This window comes from Mobula birostris, chromosome 13 (assembly GCF_030028105.1).
Source record: "Mobula birostris isolate sMobBir1 chromosome 13, sMobBir1.hap1, whole genome shotgun sequence".
NCBI lineage: Eukaryota > Metazoa > Chordata > Chondrichthyes > Myliobatiformes > Myliobatidae > Mobula > Mobula birostris.
In genome coordinates this window covers 73,641,750-73,668,938 of record NC_092382.1, presented here as the reverse complement: position 1 = coordinate 73,668,938, position 27,189 = coordinate 73,641,750, and the positions used below count along the sequence as shown (strand labels likewise).

At 44.3% G+C, this 27,189-nt stretch overlaps 1 protein-coding gene across 1 annotated transcript in view; it reads left to right on the top strand.

Moving 5' to 3' along the window:
- LOC140208000 (uncharacterized) overlaps window positions 1-23,315 on the top strand; it is a 23,851-nt gene extending 536 nt beyond the window's left edge. The window contains exons 2-3 of the mRNA XM_072276533.1: window positions 12,338-12,463; window positions 16,727-23,315. Coding sequence (XP_072132634.1) covers window positions 12,338-12,463; window positions 16,727-17,611 — 1,011 coding nt within the window. The 3' untranslated portion in view covers window positions 17,612-23,315. The remainder of the gene's footprint in view (window positions 1-12,337; window positions 12,464-16,726) is intronic.
- Window positions 23,316-27,189: the final 3,874 nt, after the last annotated feature.

Genomic DNA, 27,189 nt, shown 5'->3' with positions numbered 1-27,189 from the left:
CCGCCTGGTACCTTGTCTTCACTCAGAGGTACACTCGCTTCTCCGGTGTAAATGGAGGTTACTGCCTGGTATCTTGTCTTCACCCACAGGTTCACTCGCTTCTCTGGTGTAAATGGAGGTTACCGCCTGGTACCTTGTCTTCACTCAGAGGTACACTCGCTTCTCCGGTGTAAATGGAGGTTACCGCCTGGTATCTTGCTTGCACTCCGTGCAGTACTAGGCCTGCTGTCCGACGCAATACCCCAGCCAAGGTCAAGTTTCCCACAGCAGCACACAATCACCTCGAGGACTCGGATAGAGCAGCATCCGTAGAGGGGAAAAGGAATGTCGGCGTTTCAGATCGAAACTCGGGTTCAGGACTGGCGATTCATCGCGATTTCCGTGTTTCGCATGTATTCACTAATCTTATTCCTTGATGAAGTATCACAGTTTCTTGCATTCTGTGTCAGGTGGATACGGAAGGAACTGAGATAGACCGAGTTTCTGTTCACTATATTTATCGCTTACCACCCATTTCTCTGGAAGCCTGATTGTTGCGCCTCAGGAAGGAAAGTTTCAACTTTGATGTTTACACGCAATAGATTGTTATTATATGGTCTGTTGCCAAGCATGAAACAAGGCCTGTGGAGTGGATCGACCACGGCCGCGAGAGGATGTGGAGACACGCAGACGGGGAGACGGGGAGACAAGGACCTAGCAATCACACTCGGCATAAATCGCGGATTAAATTACAGTTTATAACTCACTGTTATACATTTTCTTCCGTGAAGAAGCATCGAAAATCACAAAGAGCTATCTATAGAAACTGAGCGGACAAACTGAGAGATCGTTTCCCTATCAGCAATAGGTAGCTAACGGGTCGCCCTACTGATCAATGTTTGGCATCTGATCTTGAAAATCAATATTGAAAGTTCTGCTCTGCGTTCAATCCCAGATTTTTAACTAACATAATAAATTGCAAATTCACGAATGGACTCCAATCTGAAACTCAGTGGAGTATTGCATAGAATTCCCCCTGGATGCGTTGTAAATTTGGAGCGCTAGCAGATGGAATTTAATTCGAACAAATTAGCGGTAATGAATTTTGGAGCTTCCAGTAACGTAAGCAGTAAATACACAGAGTAAATTGTTTGCACCGAGGAAAGCCAATACTATAGTTCCACGAAGGTTGCCCTTTCTATGAGAGATGATTAACTGCGCGATGAAGGAGATTGGCGACATGATTGTGTCTGTAATTCTGGGCCTAGAACTGAAATGTTGGGTCGTTATATTGCAACGTCACGGTGCTGCAGTCTAGCTCACCGCATTATGGTGAAGACATCATCATTTGAAGTGAGTGCAGGTGATACCTTCTAGGATTTTTTCTTACATTGCACAAATCAATACATTGATTTATGAAACCGAATTTGCCAAAAAACTATATTTACGATCCTAACTACTTTGTCGCCACTTTCAACGAATTATGGATCCGTATACCCAGATCAATTTGTCCTACCACACTCCTCAGTACTCGACCGTTCACTTTAAAAGACCTTCCTTGGATGGTGCTGCCAAAGTGCAACACTTCGCACGCGTCTGCATTACATTCCATCTGCCATTTTCAGCCCATTTTTTCCCAGATGATCCAGTTCCCTTTGCGAGCTATGATAACCTTCCTCACTGTGACCACATTATCATCTAGATCATTGATATAGATGACAAATAACAACGGACCTAGCACTGATCCCTAGTCAGAATTTGGATAGACATGGACTGATTATACATGGTTATACATTACCTACCACGAACGAAGTCCGTGCCTGTTTAAATACTCATATATCCAGTCCCTCAGAATACCTTCCAATAACTTTCCGACAACTGATAACAGACCTCTAACTTTTTGGTTTATGTTTAGATTATTTCTTAGATTGTGGAACAATATTGGTTATTCTCCAATCCGCGGGCATCTCTCTTGTCGCTAAGGATGATTTAAATATCTCTGCAAGGGCCCCCGGCAACTCCTGCAATGAACTTGCCCTTAATAGTGTATTGTCTCCTTGCACTCTCCTAAAGAAGGTGCAACATTTCACACTCAGCACACACTGAATGCTGGAGCAACTCAGCCGGGCAGCAGCATCTATAGCACCATCTGTGGAAAACAATAGTGGGTGTCTCGGGCCGAGGCCCTTCGTCAGGACGGAATTCAATCAGTTCAATTATGAACTTTTGCACTTTCTGACACGAAATCCAAAGAGGCAGCATAATGTTCGTGTCGAGACACTTAACAATGTTTACGCGAAGACCGATATTGGTATCGAAGTTCATACTGCCATGAAAATGTCTACACATGTAGACAGGGTAGTAAAGAAGGCACGGCGGATGTCTGCCATTGTTACTGAAAGAACCGACCATCCAGAGATTGGGAGTTTATGATGTATCTTTATAAAGCTCCAGTGAGGCGGCAGTGGAGTATTGCATTTAGGTCTGGTCGCTCCATCTCAGCAAGCATGTGGAGGATCTCATAATGAAGCAGATGATGCCTGAATTAGAAGGCATGTGCTGTCGGGGAATTTGGATAAAATCAGTTGCTATGTTTGGTACTGCGAAAACTGAGTGGATATTTGAGAAAGATTCATGAGATTATGAGGGGCATAGGTAGAACTGTGAGTCAGTATCAATTTGGCAGCGTTGAAATGCGTATCATCAGAGTTCATGTACTTTAGAGGAGGTAATTTCAAAGGTCTATTCAGAGATACTGGTTAGTACCGAGTATGGACGTGCGGTGGCAGAGGTGAATGTGAAGTAGGCGTTCAAGAAGTTCCTGAGCACATTGTTGGGCAGGGTTGCGACTCTGCTGTGACCTAAGAATAAGCGAGAGACCTGTTCCCTGAAGCAGAAGGGCAGTGTTCAAGTCAACAGAGCAGACCAGGAAACAGCCGTAGGGTGATTGATAGGGCATTCAGGTAGAAAAGAATGTGGTCATTAACTTTGGCAGAGATTTACAGAGATCAACTGAAAGCAGAGCAGGACAACACACCTGCGGCGCAGGGGACGAAGAAGTGTGTGACTGTCATGGGATGAAAATAGGATCAGCAACCAGAACAGAGAACCCATGGGAACCTTCCCCTCCATAGCAAGTATCTCACTTCAGATACTGTGAGGAGTGACGCCCTAGCAAAACAAAGCCACTGGGTCTGACTGTCTGACACAGAACAGAATGGAAACAGACAGATAGTAATGACAGGGGATTCAATGTTTATAGGGACAGGCAGGTTCTGTGAACGAGAACGATATTCGAAGATCATAAACCTCCAGGCTTACCAGTGTCGGATAAATCTTGGATAATGTCCATAGCATTCTTAAGTGGGAACGGGAGTGGGCGAGCAGCATGAGGTCGTGGTTCCCGGGGGTATCAATGCTACGGGCAGAGAGTGTGACCATGTCCTGCAAAGTGAGTTTAGGTTGTTAGGTGATATAATAGGGGACCAGACCTCAAGGTTGATTATCTCAGGATCTGTAACCATGCCAAATGCCCCAGACACTCAGAATATGAACATAACACAGTTTAGCACGTGGCTCGACAGATAGTGCAGGAGAGAGAACTACAGAGGTTTGGATCTTTGGAGTCTCCTCCACAGAAGCTAGGACATTTCCAACGGAGACAGATTGCACATCAACTGCATTGGGACCATTATCCTTGCAGTAAGGGTTTCCGGTCCTACTCATGGACATTTGAACGAAAGCTGCAGAAATATGGAAACCCGTGTGCCAGGATAGCTGGTGAAATAGTTGTGAGGAAAGTAGGGTTTAGGCCTACATGCAAAGACATGACCGAAGATTTGCGCATTGTGGGACAAATATTCTGAGTTGCCTCTATTTCAGTACAATGAGTATTGTTGATAAGGCAGTGATATTATATGTTGGATCAGCACGTGGATTCTGATGTGCGACCATTAGTGACAATTACGTGCAAGAGGGCAGAGCTCGAAGTTCACTGTTCCGAAGTTCTATTGTTTCATTACGAATGGAGAGGTGGATATTTATGGGGAAAACGGTGCCGTTACTCGTCATGGAATATGTCATAACAGTGCTCATGCAGGACCACCTCGAGGTCTTCTATAACGAGTCTATATGAGAAGGACAGAATACAAACTAACTCATGATCATGTTTTTCAGATTATATCAAAGATCAGCGGGATTTAGAGGAAAAAATTTGCAGAAATTTCCGATAGTTGAAAGGCAAATAAGGTTGTGATTGAAGATAATTTTAATTTTCCACGTGATGAATGCGTCTCGGATACTGTAAATTGTTGGAAGGGGTAAACTTTGCATAATATGTTCAAGTAAGTTTTCTAAAAAATTATATAGCAGTCCCAACTAGAGAGAGCGAGATACCAGCCCCCCTCTTAGGGAATGAGACAGGGCAGGTGGCAGAAGTGTGTGTACGAGAAAACATGTGCCCAATGATCTTACTGTCATTAGTTTGAAGAACGACTGGATTGGTGCTCAGTTCGAGATCCGAAAATTGGAGAACGACCAGGTTCGATTGCACCGTAAAGGATCTGTAGCAGGTGTGTGTGATGTCGATTAGGATGGGTTCCTTATATCAAAGGGATGCTTGGTGTCACGGACCCCGTGACGGGAATAAAGAACCAGCAGAGATGGAAAACACTTTGGAGTCTAGTATTGCTATAAACTAATAATATTTATTAGTAACTACTCAATACAGTAATATAAATGTAGATAAATCAAACAGGTTAGCAATGATTCTATATGTAAGTATATCAGTAGGTGTGGAAATACATGTATGAAAAAACAAATTCCTTTAAGTCTAGGGGTTAAAAGATACAGTCTTATGATGATGGGTAAAGTTCAGCTCAGTGCAGTTCAGTTCGTGGTATTGAGTTGAATAGTTATGGAGAGAGAGAGGGAGAGATTTGAGTCTTCAGGTGAGCTGATGTCGTCGATCTTCTCGCTGTGCTTCGAAATCCTTTAAAAGTCACCGACTGTGACTTCAACAAAGGGGATCAGTTTTCTGTGGTGGAGCTATCCCCCAGGTGAGGGTGGGCACATGGACAAGTCCCCACCAGTCAACCCTTTTCCTCCTTCCATTGCAAGAGCGATGGATCGATCCGCCTGATCGATCCTCCAAAACCCATTTTTCTTGCGGGCACAACAATGCTCATTCAATGTCCAGAACATGTGTCTGAGGTCTGTCATCTGACCTCCTATTTTATCTTCCCGTGCTGAACATCAACTGTCATTCAAATAACTCCTCCTTCCTATCTCTGTGAAGAAATGCACAAGCAGGTGAACTGTCCTTGAGAAGTGCCAACAACCTGCCGAAAATCATAACATCGAGTGTCCATTAAATAACACGGCCTTTGGTCACCATAGCAACTTACTAGCTGCTCGGCGCTGTCTCCGACTCAGCAGAAATCCAAAAGTTAACCAGTTCTTAAAGTGACAGTCCAACAATTTGTCATCGTTTCTCTCTCTTTCTCTCTCTTTCCAAAGCAACATGTCGGTGTTAAATAACTGTCTCGCTCTCTTTTCAAAAGCACAGTTCATAGGGATGCTTCAGGATTCTGTCACGCTCCCCTTCCTCGGAGAAAAAAATGATGAAGACGATTTTTTGACTAAATGTAAATTACAGAGTTTGCAACAATACAGGTTAAATTATCAGATAACACAGCAAAAATGTGCATAATTTGCAACTTAATATCTGGATAACTAATCAGCTATAATATTGTCAGTACCTTTCACATGTTTGATTTTTAAGTCACCTTCCTACAATATCAGACTCCAATTTAACAACCCTCTATTCTTATCCTTCATCTTAATTAGAAACACCCAAAGATTATAACCCATGTAAACCACAAGTGGTCTCTGGGCAACAGAAAGATTTCGAGGCCCCTGCACATAGACCTCAAAATGTGGTCAGATCAGAATAAGTGCTAATAATTCATTTTCAAGAGTTGAATAATTTTTCTGGTGTACATTAAGTTTCTTTGTGAAATAAACTACTGGACGTTCAATGTCATCCACACCCTTCTGTAACAGTACTGCCCCAGCAGCTTCGTCACTAGCGTCCGTTGCTATAGAAAATTGCTTTGAGAAAACAGGTGCTTTGAGCACAGGATGGTTTTCAGACGTTCAAATGTCCCCTGGCAAAGGTCATTCTATACAAATCTTTCACTCTTCCCTAGGGGTTTTGTTAGGGGGAGAACGATGTCAGCAAAGTTCTTACATAACTTACAATAATACCTAACCATTCCTAAAAACCTTCTCAAAGCCGGAACAGGAACTTCAGCAATAGCTTGCCCTTGGCCTGTACAGGAGCCAGTTGGCCTTGGCCTACTACGTAGCCAAGATAAATAACAGTAGCATGATTAACCTCACTCTCATCAAGGTTCATGGTAAGATTGGTTTTGGAAAGTCTCTCAAACAGTTTCTCTACAGCTGCAATATGTTTTTCCCACGTGTCATTCCAGACCACTAAATCATTGATATAAACCCCACCCCCCAATCACAGAATTGATCATTCTTTGAAATGTCCCTGGAGCATTTTTCATCCCGAAGTGTAAAAGATTGTATTCATACAGTGTAGATGGTGTCACAAATGCTGATATCTCTTTAGCCTTCTCTGTTAAAGGAACACCCCAGCATCCTTTTAACAAGTCAATCATTATAAGGTATTTAGCCTTCCCCTCTCTATCAATACAGTCATCCATTCTCTTTCCTTCTTCTTTCCTGTTTCTAATTTCTTCTTCAACCATTTTACTTTTCTCGAAGTTCTCACTGTGAAGATGCTGTTTCATAGGCTGGGCTGAATTTATAATGATGTGATGCACTACACCTGTGCACCATTTCAAAATACCAATTAGTGCTTTTACTTGTTTTTGTGGTTTTGGGTCCAACTGATGGACCTTATCAGTAATATTTTCCAAAACACTGGAATTCTGACATTTTGGTGAGACTAGATTTAGTGGATAAACATGTTTTTCCACTCCATCATCAGATTCCATGACTGCATTTTGTTCCATAACAATTCTCCCAGCTGCAATTCTAGCAAACAGATGTCTTATTTTGTTTTGACCATTTTGTAAACTTTCCTTTGCAAGGACACAAAGCTTATTAAATCTCTTCCAGAGTTTGAAAACATACTTGAACACACTGACACATTTTTCTAAATCAGACCATAATTCTCTGAGTAGGGTCAAAGGTCCTTTTGGCCTGAAACTGAATACAGGTTCTAACAAACTACCCTTCACTGCCTTCTGAATTGAATCTCCAACAATAAATAAGGGAAGGGGAACCCCTCATCCCAATTTTTCCCATTTCTTACACAATGTGCTTTAATCATGGTCTTAAGAGTTGAGTTGAGCCGTTCCAAGGCTCCCTTGGATTCTGTGTGATATGTAAATGACACCATGTGCTTAGCTTCCAATTCTCTAACTATCCCCTGGAACGTTCTCAAAGTAAAGTTACTGCCCTGGGCAAAGTGAATTTCTTTGGGCAAAGCTACCAGTGTGTAAAACTTACTGAATGATTTGACCACAGACTTGGCCTCCGTGTTTTCAAAAGGCACTGCTACAGGGGACCTGGACACAGCACACACAATTGTTAGCCCACATTGATAACCAGCTGCGGTCTTTGACAATGGGCCTACACAATCCACTATGACCCTAGGAAAAAGTTCACTAAAAGCAGATATCAGTTTAAGTAGTGTTACCTGAATAACCTGATTAGATTTCCCCTCAACTTGACAGGTATGGTCAGTCCTGTTAAAATTCACAACATCCTTTATTAAACTAGACCAGTAAAATTCCTTCATAATCCTGTTCACTTTCTCTCTCACTCCACGAGGTCCACCTAAAGGCATACTGTAAGCCATGTTTAAAATTTCAGCCCTATAAACTTTCAAAACCACCACGTGACTTGCAGGCACTGTGGCTGGTCTCCACCTCCTCATCAACACCCCATCTTTAAGGTAATATCCTACTGGTTCTCTCTGAACCTCCCCTCCTGTGAGAGCCACCTCCCTTAAAGCCAATATTCCAGAATCTCGCTTCTGTTCCTCTGTAAATTCCTTCCTCAATAAAGACAAACCTTTCTCATACACCTTACTCTTCTCAGCCTTACTACCCTCTAAGTCCTGCTGAAATCTGGATGGTAGAAAAGTATGTGTCACATTATCATACATTAAACCTGTGGTTTTGCTATCATAGGCTCCAACAGCAGCTCTGCTCATCAGCTGAACAGCCATATCAACCTTACCTTGGAGAGGTGTCAACATGCCTCCATTGTTTACTAAACTCAGCACCATCATCAGGCTTATGAGAACTATGTATACATTATGGAAGAGACCAAACAATCCACCCATCTGATTATGACCTTCCCTTCGACTTGCTTCCATAACATCACCCTGAGTAACAGTATGACCTTGCAGGTGTTCAAATGTTCAAACAAAATTCAACAGAGTAGTACATCCTTTCTCAGCAGGCCTTTGTCCTGCAAACAGGGTCAAAGGTCGTGCAACCAATCCAACCTTTTCCAGCACTTTATCCAGAAGTCCAGAAACAGCACTTTTGCCATTATTTCCAGTAACACTGACCTCATCAATTTCTACCTCTTCACCAACTTTTAAAACACGGTCTGATACAAGTGACTGAAAATCCTCACATTCCACTGGTATCAAGGTTAACGCCTTATTCACTGACCCAAGATCATCTGACACACAGAAACTGCATTCCTTTCCAACCAAGTCAGACACCTCCGACTTCAACTGAGCTTTAACACAAGTTTAAGACTCTTGTGAAGTCACAGGTACTTCCACAATCTGAACACATTCAATCGGAACAGCTGCCTCTTCTGGGCTGTCACCACTTGTCCCAGTTCACCCGAACCTCACAGCTATTCTCTGGCAACCACTTTCCTGGAGTAAACTCAACCTCGTGGGTTAAAACTTCCTCGTCTGCTCTCTTATCAAACCCCTGCAGGGTAGCAGGGAAATCAAGAACACGACCCACCCAGCCAACACACTTTTCGTCCCTCGTCCCTCCTGGAGAAGGCTCAGGAGCTTGAAGACCGGTGCGGCCAGATTTGGGAACAGCTTCTTCCCAACTGTGATAAGACTGCTGAACAGATCCTGACACAGATCTGGGCCGTATCCTCCAAATATCCAGACCTGCACCTCGGTTTTTTTGCACTACCTTACTTTCCATTTTTATATTTTCTATTTATTATTTATAATTTGAATTTTTAATATTAACTATCGATTTGTAATCCAGGGAGCGGGAAGCACAGAATCAAATTTCGCTATGATGATGGTACATTCTAGTGTCAATTGTTTAGCGATAATAAAGTATAAAGTAAAAGTAGCGGCATCCTCAGCATCTGGTAATGTCCTCACACAAAACAAGCCCTTCCGAGCTGTAAACATTATCAACGTCCGACACTAAACCTCTTTGCAGCAACCTGTCTATCCTTTCCAGCTCGAACCGCCTCTGCATCTGGGTATGTCCTCACACAAAACAAGTCCTTCCGAGCTGTAAACATTATCAGGGTCCGACACTAAACCTCTTTGCTGCAACCTGTCTATCCTTTCCAGCTCGAACCACCTCTGCTTGTCTGCCACGTGATCTTCTCGTTGCCATTTCTCCCTCTCGAGCTGTCTCTGTCTTTCTGCCTCTCTCTTGAACTGTTTTAATTTCAATTCATGCTCCATTCTTAATATTTCCAACCGAAGCTGAAGCTCATCCTCAGCAGATTCACCTTCCACGAACAACTCTAACGCCACCTCATCAAACGTTCCCTTATCTATATAATGCTGGGCTATTACCATCTGCATCTGAGCTTTCCTCATTTTAGTGGTCACCTTTAGTTTTAACTTTAGAGCAATTCCCAACAGCACGGCCCTCGTAGCATCATCCAACACTTCCGGGGTTGGTTCCAACAGAAACTTCTCAACACTAACATCCATTTCTGCTGTTTTTTCCACACAGCAAAATCAAAAGGGATTTCCCCCAATCAATTCAAACCAGCCTCTCGACCAGTTTGTTCATATCGCGGATGCAGGCGCCAATTTATGTCACGTACTCCGTGATGGGATAAACAACCAGCAGAGGTGGAAAACACTTTGGAGTCCAGTATTGCTATAAATGAATAATATTTATTGCTAACTACGCAACACAGTAATATAAATGTAAATAAATCAAACAAGTTTGCAATGATTATATATAAGTAAATCAGTAAGTATGGAAATATAGAGACATAAAAACATAGAAAATAGGTGCAGAAGTAGGCCATTCGGCCCCTCGAGCCTGCACGCCATTCAGTATGATCATGGCTGATCATCCAACTCAGAACCCTGTACCTGCCTTTCCTCCATACCCCCTGATCCCTTTAGCCACAAGGGCCATATCTAACTCCCTCTTAAATATAGCCAATGAACTGGCCTCAACTGTTTCCTGTGGCAGAGAATTCCACAGATTCACCACTCTCTGTGTGAAGAAGTTTTTCCTCATCTTGGTCCTAAAAGGCTTCCCCTTTAACCTCAAACTATGACCCCTCGTTCTGGACTTCCTCAACATCGGGAACAATCTTCCTACATCTAGCCTGTCCAATCCCTTTCGGATTTTGTACGTTTCAATAAGATCCCCCCTCAATCTTCTAAATTCCAGCAGGTATAAGCCTAGTCGATACAGTCTTTCATTATATGAAAGTCCTGCCATCCCAAGAATCAATCTGGTCAACCTTCTTTGTACTCCCTCTATGGCAAGAATGTCTTTCCTCAGATTAGGGGACCAAAACTGCACACAATACTCCAGGTGTGGTCTCACCAAGCCCTTGTACAACTGCAGTAGTACCTCCCTGCTCCTGTACTCGAATCCTCTTGCTATGAATGCCAGCATACCATTTGCCTTTTTCACCGCCTGCTGTACCTGCATGTCCACTTTCAATGACTGGTGTACAATGACACCCAGGTCTCATTGCACCTCCCCTTTTCCTAATCGGCCACCATTCAGATAATAATCTGTTTTCCTATTCTTGCCACCAAAGTGGATAACCTCACATTTATCCACATTAAATTGCATCTGCCATGAATTTGCCCACTCACCTAACCTATCCAAGTCACCCTGTATGAAAAAAGCAGCTTCTTTAAGTCTAGGGGTAAAAAAATACAGCCTTACGATGATGAGTAAAGTTCAGTTCAATTCAGTTTCAGTTCATGGCATTGAGTTGAGTAATGACGGAGAGAGAGAGAGGGAGAGATTTGAGTCTTCAAGTGAGTGGACGCCGTCGATCTTCTCGCTTTCCTTTGAAATCCTTTAAAAGTCACCGACTGTGAATTTAACAAAGGGGACTGGTTTTCTGTGGTGGAGCTATCTCCCAGGTGAGGGTGGACACATGGACAACTCCCCATCAGTCATCCCCTTTCCTCTTTTCACTGCAAGAGCAAAAGATCAATCCTCCAAAACCCACTTTTCATGCGGGCACAATAATGCTCATTCAGTGTCCAGAACCTGTGTCTCAGGTCTATCATCTGACATCTATTTTATCTTCCCGTGCTGAGCATCAACTGTCATTCAAATAATCCCTCCTTCCTCTCTCTGTGAAAGAAATGCAAACAGGCAAAAATCCTTGAAGAAAGTATCAGCAACCTGCCTAAAATCATAACATCAGGTGTCCATTAAATAGCGCTGCCTTCGGTCACAATGGCAACTTACAAGCTGCTTGGTGCTGTCTCCAACTCCAACTCAGTAGAAATCTAAAGTTACTTTCATTGCCTTAAGGTGACAGTCCAACCGTTTGTCTTCGTCGCTCTCTCTCTTTTACAAACAAGTTGTTGGTGTTAAATAACTCTCTCCCCCTCTCTCTCTCTCTTTTCGAAATACTTTTCATAGGGTTAATTCAGGATCCTGTCACATTGGAAACTGGTTGATGGAAAAAAAAAGGTGGTTAATTTCTTCGAAATACTGGTGGAAATCAACAGATCAGGCAGCAAATGTGGAGAGGAGACAACATTTAGGCCGAGCCCCTTCAGCATATCTAGACTGTGCACTCCTCTGCTTACTTGCTGCCTGATCTGCCGAGTTCCTGAAGCATTTTGTGTGAATGTGTCTACATTTCCAGCAACAGCAGAATCTCTTGTATTTTATATCTGCATTTTTAAGAAGGTTCTACTGTGGCATTAAACACACGGAAAGTTTGCTGTTATTAATTGTACTATTTTATAGGAGTTGCTTTCTGCGTTAAAAGAGCTGCTGAGTTTTCTACACACAAAAGAAAATGTGTATGGACATGGAATATGTGCTTGCAGAAACTTTAAATGGCACCGTGATTACCCAAAAAGCGTTGCGTAACAATTCTCGCTGTCGCTGAAGCACCGATCAAATGCGCAGGCGTCAGGGTTGTGGCTGGTCCCGAATATCGCGCATGCGCGCAATATTCAAAAGGCCTCGGCAAAAGTCGGGCGCAGGTAAGAGAGAATCTCGGGGCGAATCTTTTTAACACTGACTGAGGGGCATTTGCTTTGAGATACGAACACCGTGCCCACAATATCGGGACAGTCCTGCTCTCTTCCCTCTCTCTCAGTCCCACGATCCGTACACGGGCCCCGGGGAGCTTCCGGCTGATGAGGGAATGGGAACCGATGGATCTCTCAGACAGAGCTGAGCTCCAGCTGTCTAAATGCAAGGATTAGGAACTCGGAGAAAGGGAACAAAATCTTTTACATCAGCAGTTGAGAAAATCACCTTCGTTCTCCCTCCAATCACAAAGAAGAGAAAATCTGCAGATGCTGGAAATGCAAGCAACACACACAAAATGCCGGAATTCTGCATTAGTACTCTTTTCCATAGATGCTGCCTGGCCTGCTGAGTTCTTCCAGCATTTTGTGTGTGTTGCTTGTTCTACCTCCTCTTCTTCTCAACCTTTCTACCCGTGGGAACATGTTTTGACCCATTCACTCTGTGAAGATGATGATATCAAACACCTTTGTCCTGGACAACAAATAGCTTTCACATCACAAATGTACCAGACTCCAATGAGACAGACTACTGCGCCTCCCTTTATATTCATTGGCATTACCATCAATGAGCGTCCCACTGTCAGTCATCTGGGGAAGGGTTCAGGGGAAATATTTATGTACAATACAGAAACTGGTATTACCTGTGTGTATTGCGGTGATGCAAAAGTTGCTGGAGAATTTGCAAGTGGGAAGAAGTGGAGTGATATTTTGAAATCTGACTTTTTAAAGCATAATTTAGCAAGCAAACCACATATGGACAATATGCAAAAGCTCTGGTAAGAAAATCATTCATTATCCGTTACAAGCCTGCTACGTAGGTTGTGTGAGAGTGCAGATGAACTCGATCATACCCAGACGAGATTAGAGTTCCTATCAACAGTGATTTACTAGCTGCTCAAGTGAATACCTCTCTATATAAAATTAACTGTGTGCATGTTGTCACTGGGTGAAAAATGCACAGTAAAGATTTATGTGCACACTGGTCATTGCAAATTAGAAGGGACATTGGTGGGAAGGTGGGGAGACCTCCAGTGTCCCTGATGCCCTCACCTACAAGATGTGCATCCAGCTGTAGCTTGTAACCCTGCACTTTAAGGAGTTGGAACTTGAAATGGATGAATTCCGGATCATCCAGGAGTTGGAGGGGGTGACAGATATGAACATGAAAAGAGGTGAGTTACACCCAAGGTGCAGGACACAGGAAACTGGGTGAGAGTCAGGAAGGGGAATGAGGTTAAATAGCCATCGCAGAGTACTCTTGTGGCCACCCCCAACAACAAGAGGTGGACCACTTTAGAAACTGTTGGGGTGCGGGGGAATTACCTGGTAGAGGAAAGTCAAAGGGCTGATTGGGGATTTGTTAGTTAGGGTTACAGAACAAGAGGGGACTAATATCCCAGTGGTAAGGCTTGCTAGTGCTAGTGTGGGGAGAGGGCGTGAGGTAGTTAATATAAATTGTAGAGGGAAAGGGAGCCAGAATGACAGAACAGATAGTGGAGAGGGTGAATTGAATTGAATTGACTTTATTACATACATCCTTCATATACATGAGGAGTAGAAATCTTTACGTTATGTCTCTGTCTAAATATGCAATGTGTAATTTATTATAAATAGTTTATACATAGGACAGTCAATATAACACAGAAATGCAATTGTATCAGCATGAATTAATCAGTCTGATGGCCTGGTAGAAGATGATGTCCTGGAGCCTGTTGGTCCTTTTGCTGTGATACCATTTCCTGGATGGTAGCAGCAGGAACAGTTTGTGGTTGTGGTGATTCGGGTCCACAATATCCTTTGGGCCCTTTCGACACACCTGTCACTGTAAGTGTCCTGAATAGTGGGAAGTTCACATCTACAGATGCGCTGGGCTATTTGCACCACTCTCTGCAGGTTCCTGCGATTAAGGGAAGTACTGTTCCCATACCAGGCAGTGATGCAGCCAGTCAGGATGCTCTCAATTGTGTCCCTGCAGAAAGTTCTTAGGATTTGGGGCTCCATCCCAAACTTTTTTAACCGTCTGAAGTGAAAGAGTTGCTATTGTGCTTTTTTTCACAACACAGCCGGTATGGACAGACCATGTGAGATCCTTGGTGATGTTTCTGCCAAGGAACTTAAGCTGTTCACCCTCTCAACCCCAAATCCTTTGATGTCAATAGAGGTTAGCCTGTCTCCATTCCTCCTGTTGTCCACAATCAGCTCCTTTGTTTTTGTGACAATGAGGGAGAGGTTGTTTTCTTGACACCAGTCAGATGTTGTTCAGACCTCAGATAGAGTCAGCAATCAAATGATTGAGCATGGTGCGATGAATGTGCTGAGCTGTGTATATCACAATGCAAGAAGCATCGTAGGAAAGCTAGATGAGCTCAGCACAGGGAATTACGATACTGTAGCCATTATTGGGACTTGGTTGCACCCAACAGTCTGAGGGATTTAGAGGAACAAATTTATAGGAAGATTGCAGACCGTGCCAAGAATCAAAGGTTGATTCAGCAACTGATTTTAACATTCCATATATTGACTGGGACTCCCATAATGTAAAAGGACTAGATGGGGTAGAGTTTGTCAAATGTGCCCTTAATCAGAATGTAGAATTCCCGACGTAGAAGTGTGCAATAAGCTTTTAGGAAATGATCCAGGGCTGGTGACAGAAATTAGTGATCATAATTCGACGTAAAAATGGAAAAGAGAGCTCTGGACCACGGGTTGAGATTCTAAATTGGAGAAAGGTCAATTTTGATGGTATCAGAAAGGATCTGACAAGTGTGGTTTGGGACAGGCTGTTTTCTGGCAAAGGAGTACTTAGTAAGTGGGAGGCCTTCAGAAGTGAAATTTTGAGTGTGTGGAGTTTGTATGTGGCTGCCAAGATAAAAGTTGAAAGGTAACTGGTGCAGGGTACCTTGGTTTTCAAGTGATCTTGAGACCCCAGATATTTTGTTCCTCTAAATGCCTCAGACTGTTGGGTGCTACCAAGACTCATTAATGACTACAATATCATAATTCCACCCCCTGAGCTCATCTGACGTTTTTTTTAGTTGTCTGCTGTTGGTTTCTGAAAGCTTCTCAATGGATTTTGCTCTATTTTTTGCCCTCTCTTTGGCTTTTATGTTGGCTTTGGCTTCTCATTTCAGCCACGGTTGTGTTCTCCTGCCTTCCTAATGCTTTCACTTCTTTGGGATGTATCGATCACTCAGTTCCCAAATTGCTCCCAGAAACTCCAGCCACTGCTGCTCCATTGTCACTCCTACCTTTTCCCTTCCAAACAAGTTTGGCCAGCTTCTCTGTCATAGAAACATGGAGAAGTTCAGTATGGAAACAGGCTATTTGGCCCATCTAGTCAATGCCAAAAAAACATTTAAGTTGTCTAATGCAATTACCTGCACTGGGACCATCACCCTCCATCCCCCTACCATCCAGGCTCCCATCCAAATGTATTTGAAATGATGAAACCGAGCTCATATTCACCACTTGTGCTGACATCTCATTCCACACTCTCACTACCATTTCAGTAAAGAGCTTTTCCAAATGTTCCCATTAAAGTTTCACCTTCCCCACTTACCCATGACCTCCGGTTGTCATCCCACCCAACTTCAGTGGAAAAAGCTGTTTGCATTTACCCTATCTATACCCTCATAATTTTGTATACTTCTAACAAATCCTCAAAGCAATGTATAGTTTCCTTGTTTATGGTTAGAACCTTTTTTAGATGTATAAGATGATGAGGGGCATTGATCGTTTGGATAGCCAGAGGTTTCTATCCCAGGGCTGAAATGGCTAACATGAGGGGGCATAACTTTAAGGTGCTTGGAAATAGATGTCAGGGGTAAGTTTTTTTACCCAGAGAGTGGTGGGCGCGTGGAATACACTGCTGGCTATTTTGCATTTGAGTGTTTCAGTTCCTGTGGGGCCAGGCACCCATGCAGCTCAGTTGGAACAGGGAATAATACCAATGGAGAGAGCCAAACTGAGGCAGGTCACAGATTGAAGATGGCAGAAATGCCCCATTCTTATGGAGACAGGAAGAGCACCAGAGAGTTTGATGGTCATTCCAGATACCAGCACTGTGCCCAGTTAGAAGATGATTTCTCTCTCCAACTTGGGTTGACCCTCACTGTAACAGTTTGATGTCAGATCACACCTTGACAACTCAAGTGATCTCATCTGAAATGTTGCCCTTCACCCACTCATGTATTTTGTAAATCTTTTTTACAGGTTAAACACAACAAGGAATTTGTCTACAGCAATCTCGAGCACAACACGCCAGTTTTGCTGTCTCTGTCCAGATATTTAAGAAGTGGAGCAAAGGATTCACTTGATCAGCTGACTGACTGGCATGCTCGTCATTTTACACATTGCTCAGACAGAGGGAATGGATTCAGTTGGTCATTTCAACTGAAGGTACGTCAGCGAGTTCACACTGGAGAGACGCCGTTCACCTGCTCAGAGTGCGGGAAGGGATTCACTCAGTCATCCACCCTAATGGCACACAAGTCAGTTCACCCTGGGGAGAAGCCGTTCACCTGCTCAGACTGTGGGAAAGGATTCACTCAGTCATCTAAACTGAAGTTACATCAGCGAGTTCACACTGGGGAGAGGCCATTCACCTGCTCAGACTGTGGGAAGGCATTCACTCAGTCATCTAAACTGAAGGTACATCAGAGAGTTCACACTGGGGAGAGGCCATTCACCTGTTCAGAGTGCGGGAAGGGATTCACTGAGTCATCTCAGCTACTGAGACACCAGTCAGACCACACTGGGAAATGGCCGTTCACCTGCTCAGTCTGTGGGAAGGGATTCACTTTCTCGTCTCATCTGAAGGTACATCAGCGAGTTCACACTGGGGAGAGGCCGTTCACCTGTTCAGACTGTGGGAAAGGATTCTATCAGTCATCCCACCTTCAAGAACACCGGTTACTTCACACTGGGGGGCGGTCGTTCATCTGCTCAGTATGTGGGAAGGGATTCCCTCGGTTTTGTCAACTACTGAGCCACCAGCGAGTTCACACAAGGGAGAGGCCATTCACCTGCTCCGTGTGTGGGAAGGCATTCACTTGGTCATCCCAACTACAGAGACACCAGCGAGTTCACACTGGGTAGAGGCCGATCACCTGCTCAATCTTTGGGGAGGGATTCTGTCAGCCAAATCAATCAAATTTACATCATTGAGTTCACACTGGGGAGAGGCTGTTCACCTGCTGTGAATGTGGGAAGCGATTCACTCAGTAATCTAACTTTATGTAACTCTGGCTTCGGCTAGCAGCTTAATATAGGGGGTGATAGCCTCCCAGCCCAGACAAGTTAAGAAATCTCATTTGGATGAATGCTGCGTGATATGTCCCCTGTTACAAATCAGTACCCCAAAATAACAAACAGTACACAATATGTGATTAAAGGAATGAGATTTAAAATTCTTACTTTGACTGTAGGGTTAGTAAAGAAAACAAAAAAAAAAAGAAAATGGGCCCACTCTCTCCATTCACGTCTTCTCATCTCTCCCCAGCAAAAGACCATGAAATCTTTCTTCCAGACTCACAAGGAAGAACATTTCTCTTATTGGATAGCCCCGCACAACAAAACCCTGTTATCTCTAGTTGTGAACTAAACATTGCTGCTACAGAGAAACCATTACCTCAGCAGTGAAACACTGCACAGAGGCCGTTACATGAGCAGTGAAACCTTACAGCGTATTACACTTGTGACACACTACCGGGTTCACACTGGGGAGAAAGTTTCAATAAGCTGCTTGCTGGATATTTGTCCATCACCATTGCTGAATGCAATTTCGAGAGTGACTGTCGGTGCTGAACTCTGCAATTATTGCTGCTGCTCACCACACCCAGTTCTGCACCCTGGTCACTGGGCATGGGAGGAGTTTCTTCTGCTGCATATTCACCTTTAATGGGGCTGGAGTTTAATATTCTGGATCTGAGATAAATAAATCAGTTTATGTTAAACTCTGTCTCCGGTACCTAGTGAATTTATAACACCAAGTGTACAGTAGAGAATCGACTCAGGCCGGCTGGACCCTGCCAGTGATTCAGTTCCACGACAGTCCTTTGAAATCCTGCCCTGTTGTTCATCTCTCGCTCTCCCTGTGCTTATGGGTTCCAAACAGTCACCACTCTGTGGGTGAAGAGGTTTCCCTTGAATTTTCTGCAGACTGAAGAAGTCAAGCTGACTGCAATTCTGTCTGAGATGTTCTGCCCCCTGAAATCTCTGGGCTGAGGAAGAATGACATTGGTCATTAACCTCCGTAATGACGACTCATTTTCACATTATGGGTCATTTTCCCTGCTTGTATAGGGTTGTTAGAAAACACCACTGTCCTCTAAAGACTGAAAGCAGAATGGGAAACCATTAGTTCAACGAAGCAGGGTCAGAAACCAGAGGCGGGTCTGCACAGGGCAGAGTTTGGGGATCTGGACGATGGACAGGTTAAGAATGTATGATGAGGAGAAGGGAATCAGCAGCGGGGAGTGGCAACGAATGACAGAGTAACAACATTTGGAAGCTGATTGAGAGAGAAAATCTTTCGGTTGTCTGACTGATGACACAAACAATGCCTGTGGTGAGGTGCTCCACTGGTCGAGGAACATGTGTGTGGAGAATGGTTTTATCTATTGAGAGAGCTGTTTCTGCTTGTTTATCCTGTAATATTATATCCGGATGGTTATTATGGATTGTCCTATCTGAAATAATGTATTGATTATCATATAATTTGTAATATTTTGGCTCTGAACTGGATCAGGCTTGAAATCTGATGGCTTTATGAAGTGATGGAGGGCCTTTGTGAGTCTGTATTTTAAATCAAGATTTTGGTGAATGATACTTGCCACTTGATTGTACCTTTGTTAGTAATCAGATTGACTTAAACTGCAGCAGGATCCTGGAATGTGTTGGATTGTGTCTGGTTTCTCTTATCATTTTCCGCACTTACTGCCTTGTTATTATATGATTATGAAGACACGTAGTCCTCTTTTATTGTCATTTAGTAATGCATGCATTAAGAAATGATACATTATTTCCTCCGGTGTGATATCACAAAACGCAGGACAAACCAAGACTGAAAAAACTGACAAAACCACATAATTATAACATATAGTTACAAACAGTGTAAGAATACCATAACTTGATGAAGAAGTCCGTGAGCATAGTAAAGTTCAAAGTTTCTCAAATGTCCCACATCTCACGCAGACGGGAGAAGGAAGAAAAACTCTCCCTGCCATGCCAACCACAATCTGACTCTGAGTCATGCGAAAACTTTGAGCTCTGATCAGCTCTCTGACACCGAGTACTGAGCGCCATCTCTGTCCGAACGATTTGACCTCCTTCTCGGTCGCCAAAAGCAGGCAAGGCCAGGGATTTTGAGGCCTACCCTCCGAAAGATCCCTGACCACACAGTAATGACAGCAGCAAACGGGCATTTCATAAATTTCTCCAGATGTTCCTCTGTGCTTTCACGTTCATTCTCCATCAAATCAGAGTTGTCCACGGCCCCTATTTAACAGATACAACATCATTTTTCACTAGAGGGCTGCGCACACGCCGGCGCGCCACCATCTTCTCCTCCCGCCGTGTTTGTGTGTATTTCATGTACTTTCAATTTTTTTTCCTTTTGTTAATCACCTTGTCCTGTATTTCTGCAAAGAACCCCTCTGTTTCTGGGAAGAATCCTCCAACTCTCAGTCAGGTGCTCGATGCTTCCTTGTCACTATCTTGTCTGCTCAGATCATTGGGATGTCTCCCATGGAGGGTCATACTCATTCCACTGGTTAATGTTTTCTTCCATAGTGATGATTCATTTCTTTGAGTTGGCCTCTCATTTAAGTTTTCTGGTCTGTATTTCTTATCACGATTGCATACACACACCTGGAGTGCTGAATTCTGTTCATTTTTGTTGAAAATATATACTTAGAAGTTTTATCTGACCTTTGTGTGATATTTTTTTCATGTGTGTTATTTCTCTTCTTCCTTCTGTCCAAGGTAGTGTTAATCTAAGTGGGTTTGAGCGTAAATAGTCGTTTCTAAGGTTATCATTTCAGTTCTTATTTATCTTTAAATTTTACTGATTGAAATGGGACCAAGATATTTTTATTTTAAAAAATCAGTGTTGGTATTGATGAAAGTGTTTATTGTCTTTGTTGTACTTGTTAACTATTGAGCTGTTTGGCAGGTTTTTTTTTAAGCCTTGAACTAAATTTTGTCAAAGGTTCTCCCTACTTTGCACAACTTTCTATTTTCTTTGCTTGTTGATATTCCAGATACATGGATATCAGGAGTCCTGATGAAGGGTCTTAGATTCCCACTCATAGATGCTACCTGACATGCTGAGCTCCTCCAGCACTGTGTGCGTAGTTCCCTAGATTTCTACCATCTGCAGGTCCTCTTGTTTCCCAGATACTTGTATGTTTCTTGAAAGAACAAGCCAAGAACAAGCTGGTAGTGAGGTTGTGTGGATCTGTTGGTAAAATATTAAATAAAATCTTTAGAAAGAGATGGCATAGGGTTGGAGGGTGTAGAATCTGTGGGTAGAATTAAGGAACAGCAAATGTCAAAAAAAATCCCTGATGGGACTTGTATAGAGACCCCCAAACAGTAGTAAGTATGTGGGCCACAAATTACAATGGGAGATAGAAAGTGCGTGCCAAAAGGGCAATGTTACAATAGTCATGGGGGATTGTCATGCAAGTGATTAGGAAAATTAGGATGGTGTTGGCCTCAAGAGGAGGAATTCCTAGAATGCCTACAAGATGTTTTTTTAGAGCAGCTCGTGATTGAGCCCACTTGGGGATCAGCTATTCTGGATTGGGTGTTGTAATGATCCAGAATTAATTAGGTCACTTAAGTTCAAAGAACCCTCAAGGGCAAGTGATCTTAATACGATCAAATTCACCCTGACATTGGAGAAGGAGAAGCTAAAGTCAGATGTGGAATAAAGAGAATTAGAGAGGCATGAGAGAAAAATTGGTCAAAATTGATTTGAAAAGAACACAGGCAAGGATGAAAACAGAGCAGCAATGGCTGGAATTTCTGGAAGCAATTCGGAAGGCACAGGATATATACAGTGGCATGCAAATGTTTGGGCACCCCTGGTTAAATTTCTGTTACTGTGAATAGTTAAGCGAGTAAAAGATGACCTGATTTCCAAAAGGCATATAGATAAAGATGGCACATTTCTTGAATATTTTAAACAAGATTACATTTTTATTTTCATCTTTTACAGTTTCAAAATAGCAAAAAAGGAAAAGGGCCCAAAGTAAAAGTTTGGGCACCCTGCATAGTCAGTACTTAGTAACACCCCCTTTGGCAAGTATCACAGCTTGTAAATGCTTTTTGTCACCAGCTAAGAGACTTTCAATTCTCGTTTGGGTAAATTTCTGGGTTCAGTGTTTAGTAGCAAAGCACTGACTGTGGAAATTACAAATCAGAATATTATTGGAGTCACAGAATCCAGCAGCACTGAAGCAGGCCCTTCAGCCCTTCTAGTCAATGCTGACCTGCTTTTGTTTTTACTGCCTATTTCCAACTACCTGCACCATAGCCTTCATTAAAGTACATATATGTCACCACATATAACCGTGAGATTCTTTTTTTCTACAGGAACACTTAGCAAATCTATAGAATAGCAACGGGATCAATGAAAGATCAAGTAGAGCATATAATTCAACAAACTGTGTAACTGCAAATATAATTAAATATCAATAAATAACAAGAGCAATGGTTGTAACCCTGGGGAACCCCACTGGGCCGGGCCTTGAGTCCAATAAACAGCCTCCCACCATCACTCTCTGCTTCCTACCATCAAGACAACTGTGCATCCAGTTAGCCAGCTCTCCCTGGATCCCATGTGATCTGACTTTCCACAGCAACTTACCATGCTGAACCTTGTCAAAGGCCTCACTGATGCCCATGTCAGCCACGATCCTGGGACAAAGGTGTCACAGATCAGAGGGCACAGATTTAAAGAGGACGAAGAGGTTTAGAAGGATCTGAAGAGGAGATTTTTCACTCAGAGAGTAGCTGAAATCTGGAACACACTGCCCGAGGTGGTGGTGGAGACAGGTCCCTTCACAACATTACGAAGTGGATGAGCATTGAAACTGCCGAGATACAGTCGGCTATGAACCGAGTGCTGATAAATGGGACCAGTGTGGACAGTGAGTGGATGGTCAGAACAGGTATGGCTGGCCAAAGGCCTGTTTCCGTGCTGTGTGATCCACCACTCCGGACATGACAAATTAACGATGGTGGCACCGCAAGGCATTGATTTCAAAACCTCTCACCCCTTTCCAACCTGAAATAAACCAGACTGAACCCTTTTGTCACCACTGTGAAAATCTGTTTCTGTCGAGGTAACATACAAATTGGTCACTTCTGCTAAACAACTGGCAATTGATGAAGTCCCTGCGTCTTCCATTAATGTTGCTTCCTTACAGCAAAACTAACCCTGTCACTGTGTAAGAATCAGTGATTAAATCCGGCCCCAAACACTGTGCTTTCATCCCTGTACATTGTAACTTGAACCATCTCACTGAGGGTCTGATGGAGACACAACCCCTGCCCTCTGCACATGTGATCACATCTCCCCTGATTCTGACATTTCAAATACCCTCAGAATGGTTTTCTGATTCAGTCTGAAGGTTGTGGTACATTCAGCTCGTCGTCAGACCTGACAAACCATGTCTTCCCACAGCTGGTTCCACCTGTTGGTGTGTCCTCTTTCCTCCACCTCCAGGAAAGCTGCATCTCCACACAAACTCCTCACTTGAGACGACTGTCTGTACCCGTGACACAGGAAATCACATCACTGTCACTCTCCTGATACCATCCGGGAAGCGGTACCGCAACATAAAAGCCAGGACCAACAGGCTCCGGGACAGCTTCTTCCACCAGGCCGTCAGACTGATGAACTCACACTGATTTGAGTGTAATCTATATTACATTGTCTGTTTTATTTATTATAAACTATTATAAATTACTATGATTGCACGTTGCACATTTAGATGGAGTCCTAATGTAAAGATTTTTACTCCTGATGGATGTAAGAAATAAAGTCAATTCAATTCAATTCCTGATTCATAGTCATTGTCATAGTCATACTTTATTGATCCCGGGGGAAATTGGTTTTCGTTACAGTTGCACCATAAATAATAAGTAGTAATAGAACCATAAATAGTTAAACAGTAATATGTAAATTATGCGAGTAAATTATGAAATAAGTCCAGGACCAGCCTATCGGCTCAGGGTGTCTGACTCTCCAAGGGAGGAGTTGTAAAGTTTGATGGCCACAGGCAGAAATGACTTCCTGTGATGCTCTGTGTTGCATCTCGGTGGAATGAGTCTCTGGCTGAATGTACTCCTGTGCCCACCCAGTACATTATGTAGTGGATGGGAGACATTAACCAAGATGGCATGCAACTTGGACAGCATCCTCTTTTCAGACACCACCATGAGAGAGTCCAGATCCATCCCTACAACATCACTGGCCTTACAAATGAGTTTGTTGATTCTGTTGTTGTCTGCCACCCTCAGCCTGCTGCCCCAGCACACAACAGCAAACATGATAGCACTGGCCACCACAGACTCGTAGAACATCCTCAGCATCGTCAGTTGGATGTTAAAGGACCTCAGTCTCCTCAGGAAATAGAGACGGCTCTGACCCTTCTTGTAGACAGCCTCAGTGTTCTTTGACCAGTCCAGTTTATTGTCAATTCGTATTCCCAGGTATTTGAAATCCTCCACCATGTTCACACTGACCCCCTGGATGGAAACAGGGGTCACCGGTACCTTAGCTCTCCTCAGGTCTACCACCAGCTCCTTAGTCTTTTTCACATTAAGCTGCAGATAATTCTGCTCACACCATGTGACAAAGTTTCCTACTGTAGCTCGGTACTCAACCTTATCTCCCTTGCTGATGCATCCAACTATGGCAGAGTCATCCGAAAACTTCTGAAGATGACAAGACTCTGTGCAGTAGTTGAAGTCCAAGGTGTAAATGGTGAAGAGAAAGGGAGACAAGACAGTCCCCTGTGGAGCCCTAGTACTGCTGATCACTCTGTCGGACTCACAGTGTTGCAAGCACACGTACTGTGGTCTGCCAGTCAGGTAATCAAGAATCCATGATACCAGGGAAGCATCCACCTGCATCGCTGTCAGCTTCTTCCCCAACAGAGCAGGGCAGATGGTGTTGAACGCACTGGAGAAGTCAAAAAACATGACCCTCACAGTGCTCGCTGGCTTGTCCAGGTGGGCATAGACATGGATCAGCAGGTAGACGATGGCATCCTCAACTCCTAGTCGGGGCTGGTAGGCGAACTGGAGGGGATCTAAGTGTGGCCTGACCATAGGCCGGAAGAGCTCCAGAACATGTCTCTCCAGGGTCTTCATGATGTGGGAGGTCAATGCCACCGGTCTGTAGTCATTGAGGCCGCTGGGGCATGGCATCTTTGGCACAGGAACGAGGAAGGACGTCTTCGACAGTACAGGAACCCTCTGGAGCCTCAGGCTCATGTTGAATACATGGCAAAGTACTCCACATAGCTGAGGGGTACAGGCTTTGAGCACCCTGGAGCTGACACCATCGGGTCCTGCAGCCTTGCTTGGGTTGAGACGTTTCAGCTGTCTTCTCACCTGTTCAGTCGTGAAGGCCACTGTGGTGGTTTTGTGTGGGGGAGGGGTATGGTCATGACAGCAGGGTGGGGGACTGTGAGGAGGGGTAGGAGGGGAGAGTGGAATATGTGTTGGTTGGGAGCCGAGAACAGATGGCTCATGTGGGGGATGGGCAGGGGTCACAATGTCAAATGTTAAAGAACAGGTTAAGTTCATTGGCCCTGTCCCCACTGCCTTCAGCTCCTCTGTTGTTAGTTTGCCAAAACCCAGTGATGGTCCTCATCCCCTTCCAGACCTCTCTCATGTTGTTCTGCTGGAGTTTCCGCTCAAGCTTCCTCCTGTACCTGTCTTTAGCCTCCCTGATCCTGGCTTTCAGGTCCCTCTGTATTGCCCTCAGCTCCTCCCTATTTCCATCTCTAAACGCCCTCTTTTTAGCGTTCAGGATGTCCTTAATGTCCTTTGTTACACATGGTTGTTATTTGAATAACAAAGGACAGTTCTTGTCGGAACATTGCAGTCCACACAGAAGTTGATGAAATCAGTGATGCACTCTGTGAACCCATCAATATCCTCTCCATGTGGCTCACAGAGTGCCTGCCAGTCTGTCACCTCAAAACGACCCTGGAGCGCCTCATAAGCCTCCACCGACCATTTCCTCACTGTCCACGAGGTTGCAGGTTTACTCTTCACTTGGTGTCTGAGCTGCTCGCCTCCGGGTATCCTCCGTCAACAAGCTTCTTCCTCAGTCACCATCTGTCAGATTATAAAAAACAATTAAAACGATCTATCAGACAGCTCCTGTACCCCTCCACCCCTGTTAAAACTCTCTGCTCAGCCCCTTCCCTATTCCCTTTCCCTTTCAGACTCCCGATGTGCCAGCAGATCCGAATTCACCGTGTGGACATTTCTACCCCACAGGAGGCTGTACAAACCCGTGTCCTTCTCTGATGCACAGCTCAGTCACCCCAATCCCTGTCTGCACTCGCAGCCCATGACGGTGACAGCTGTCCTAGACTCTGTAACTCACAATCTTGTAACACATAATCTTGTTCACAGCAAGTTTAGACAGTCATTAATATGAAGAGAGAATTGTTGTTTCCTGAAAGGACAGGCGAGCGAAGCTGTCTGATCCAATTCACCAGATGGTCCGGTGTTTACAAGTTAATTTGTCCCGGGACCCACTCATAACCCCGACCCACACAGACAGACAGACAGACAGACAGACTGTCCCTTCGCCCCAAACCCCTTGCAGAACCACAAGGAATTGATCCACGGCCCGGGCTCGGTCGCAAAGTGAAAACCGGGGCTGAGGAGAGCCCGGAGACAAACACGCCGCTGCCCACTCCACCAACAACACGGCACAGCCGGACACATCTCACAACACCGGATCCGCTCCCGATGAAACCCGAATTTAATTTTGTTGTTCCGGATCGGACCCAACAAAAGGTGTTTAAAATTGAAGCGCCCCCCTCACGTGACGTCACACAGCAGCCCCCCTCCCCCCACACGCCTGACGTCACCCATGGTCTCCCCGTATCTGCATCTGCTGTCACGAGCACGGTGCCTTACGTCACACACGCGCTGCTGTGCTCGAGCTTTTTCGGTTTAACGGCTACTGAGCTCGAGCTACGCCCCACCCCCCGAACAGTCAACAGAGGAATTGGACTGATTGCAGAGCTGCGCTATTCCCATTGGTGCGAAGCGATGTCAATCACTGGTTACAACCAATAGTGGAGGCGGACCAGCCGAGAGGGCGTTACCCCGTCTCTGCTGCAGTGCGAACTGCCCGTCAAAGCGGAACAAATCCCAAAGTAAATGTCCGCTTTCTGATTTATTTCCATTTCTCTCCGAGGGAAGTTGGGGCGTTTGTGAAGCGTCTCCTGCGGCCGGAGTCTGATGTATCGCTGAGAGGTAGGAGGAGACCGCTCGGCCCGTCGGTTTGATGCCGGTTCCCCGGGGAGGGAGAGGATGAAGACGGTGAGAGAGGGGGCGGACAGGATGTTTGTCCCGGTGGGGACAGGAGGGGCTCATCTGTGGAAATGTCTGAGCCCACGGTGGTGGCGATT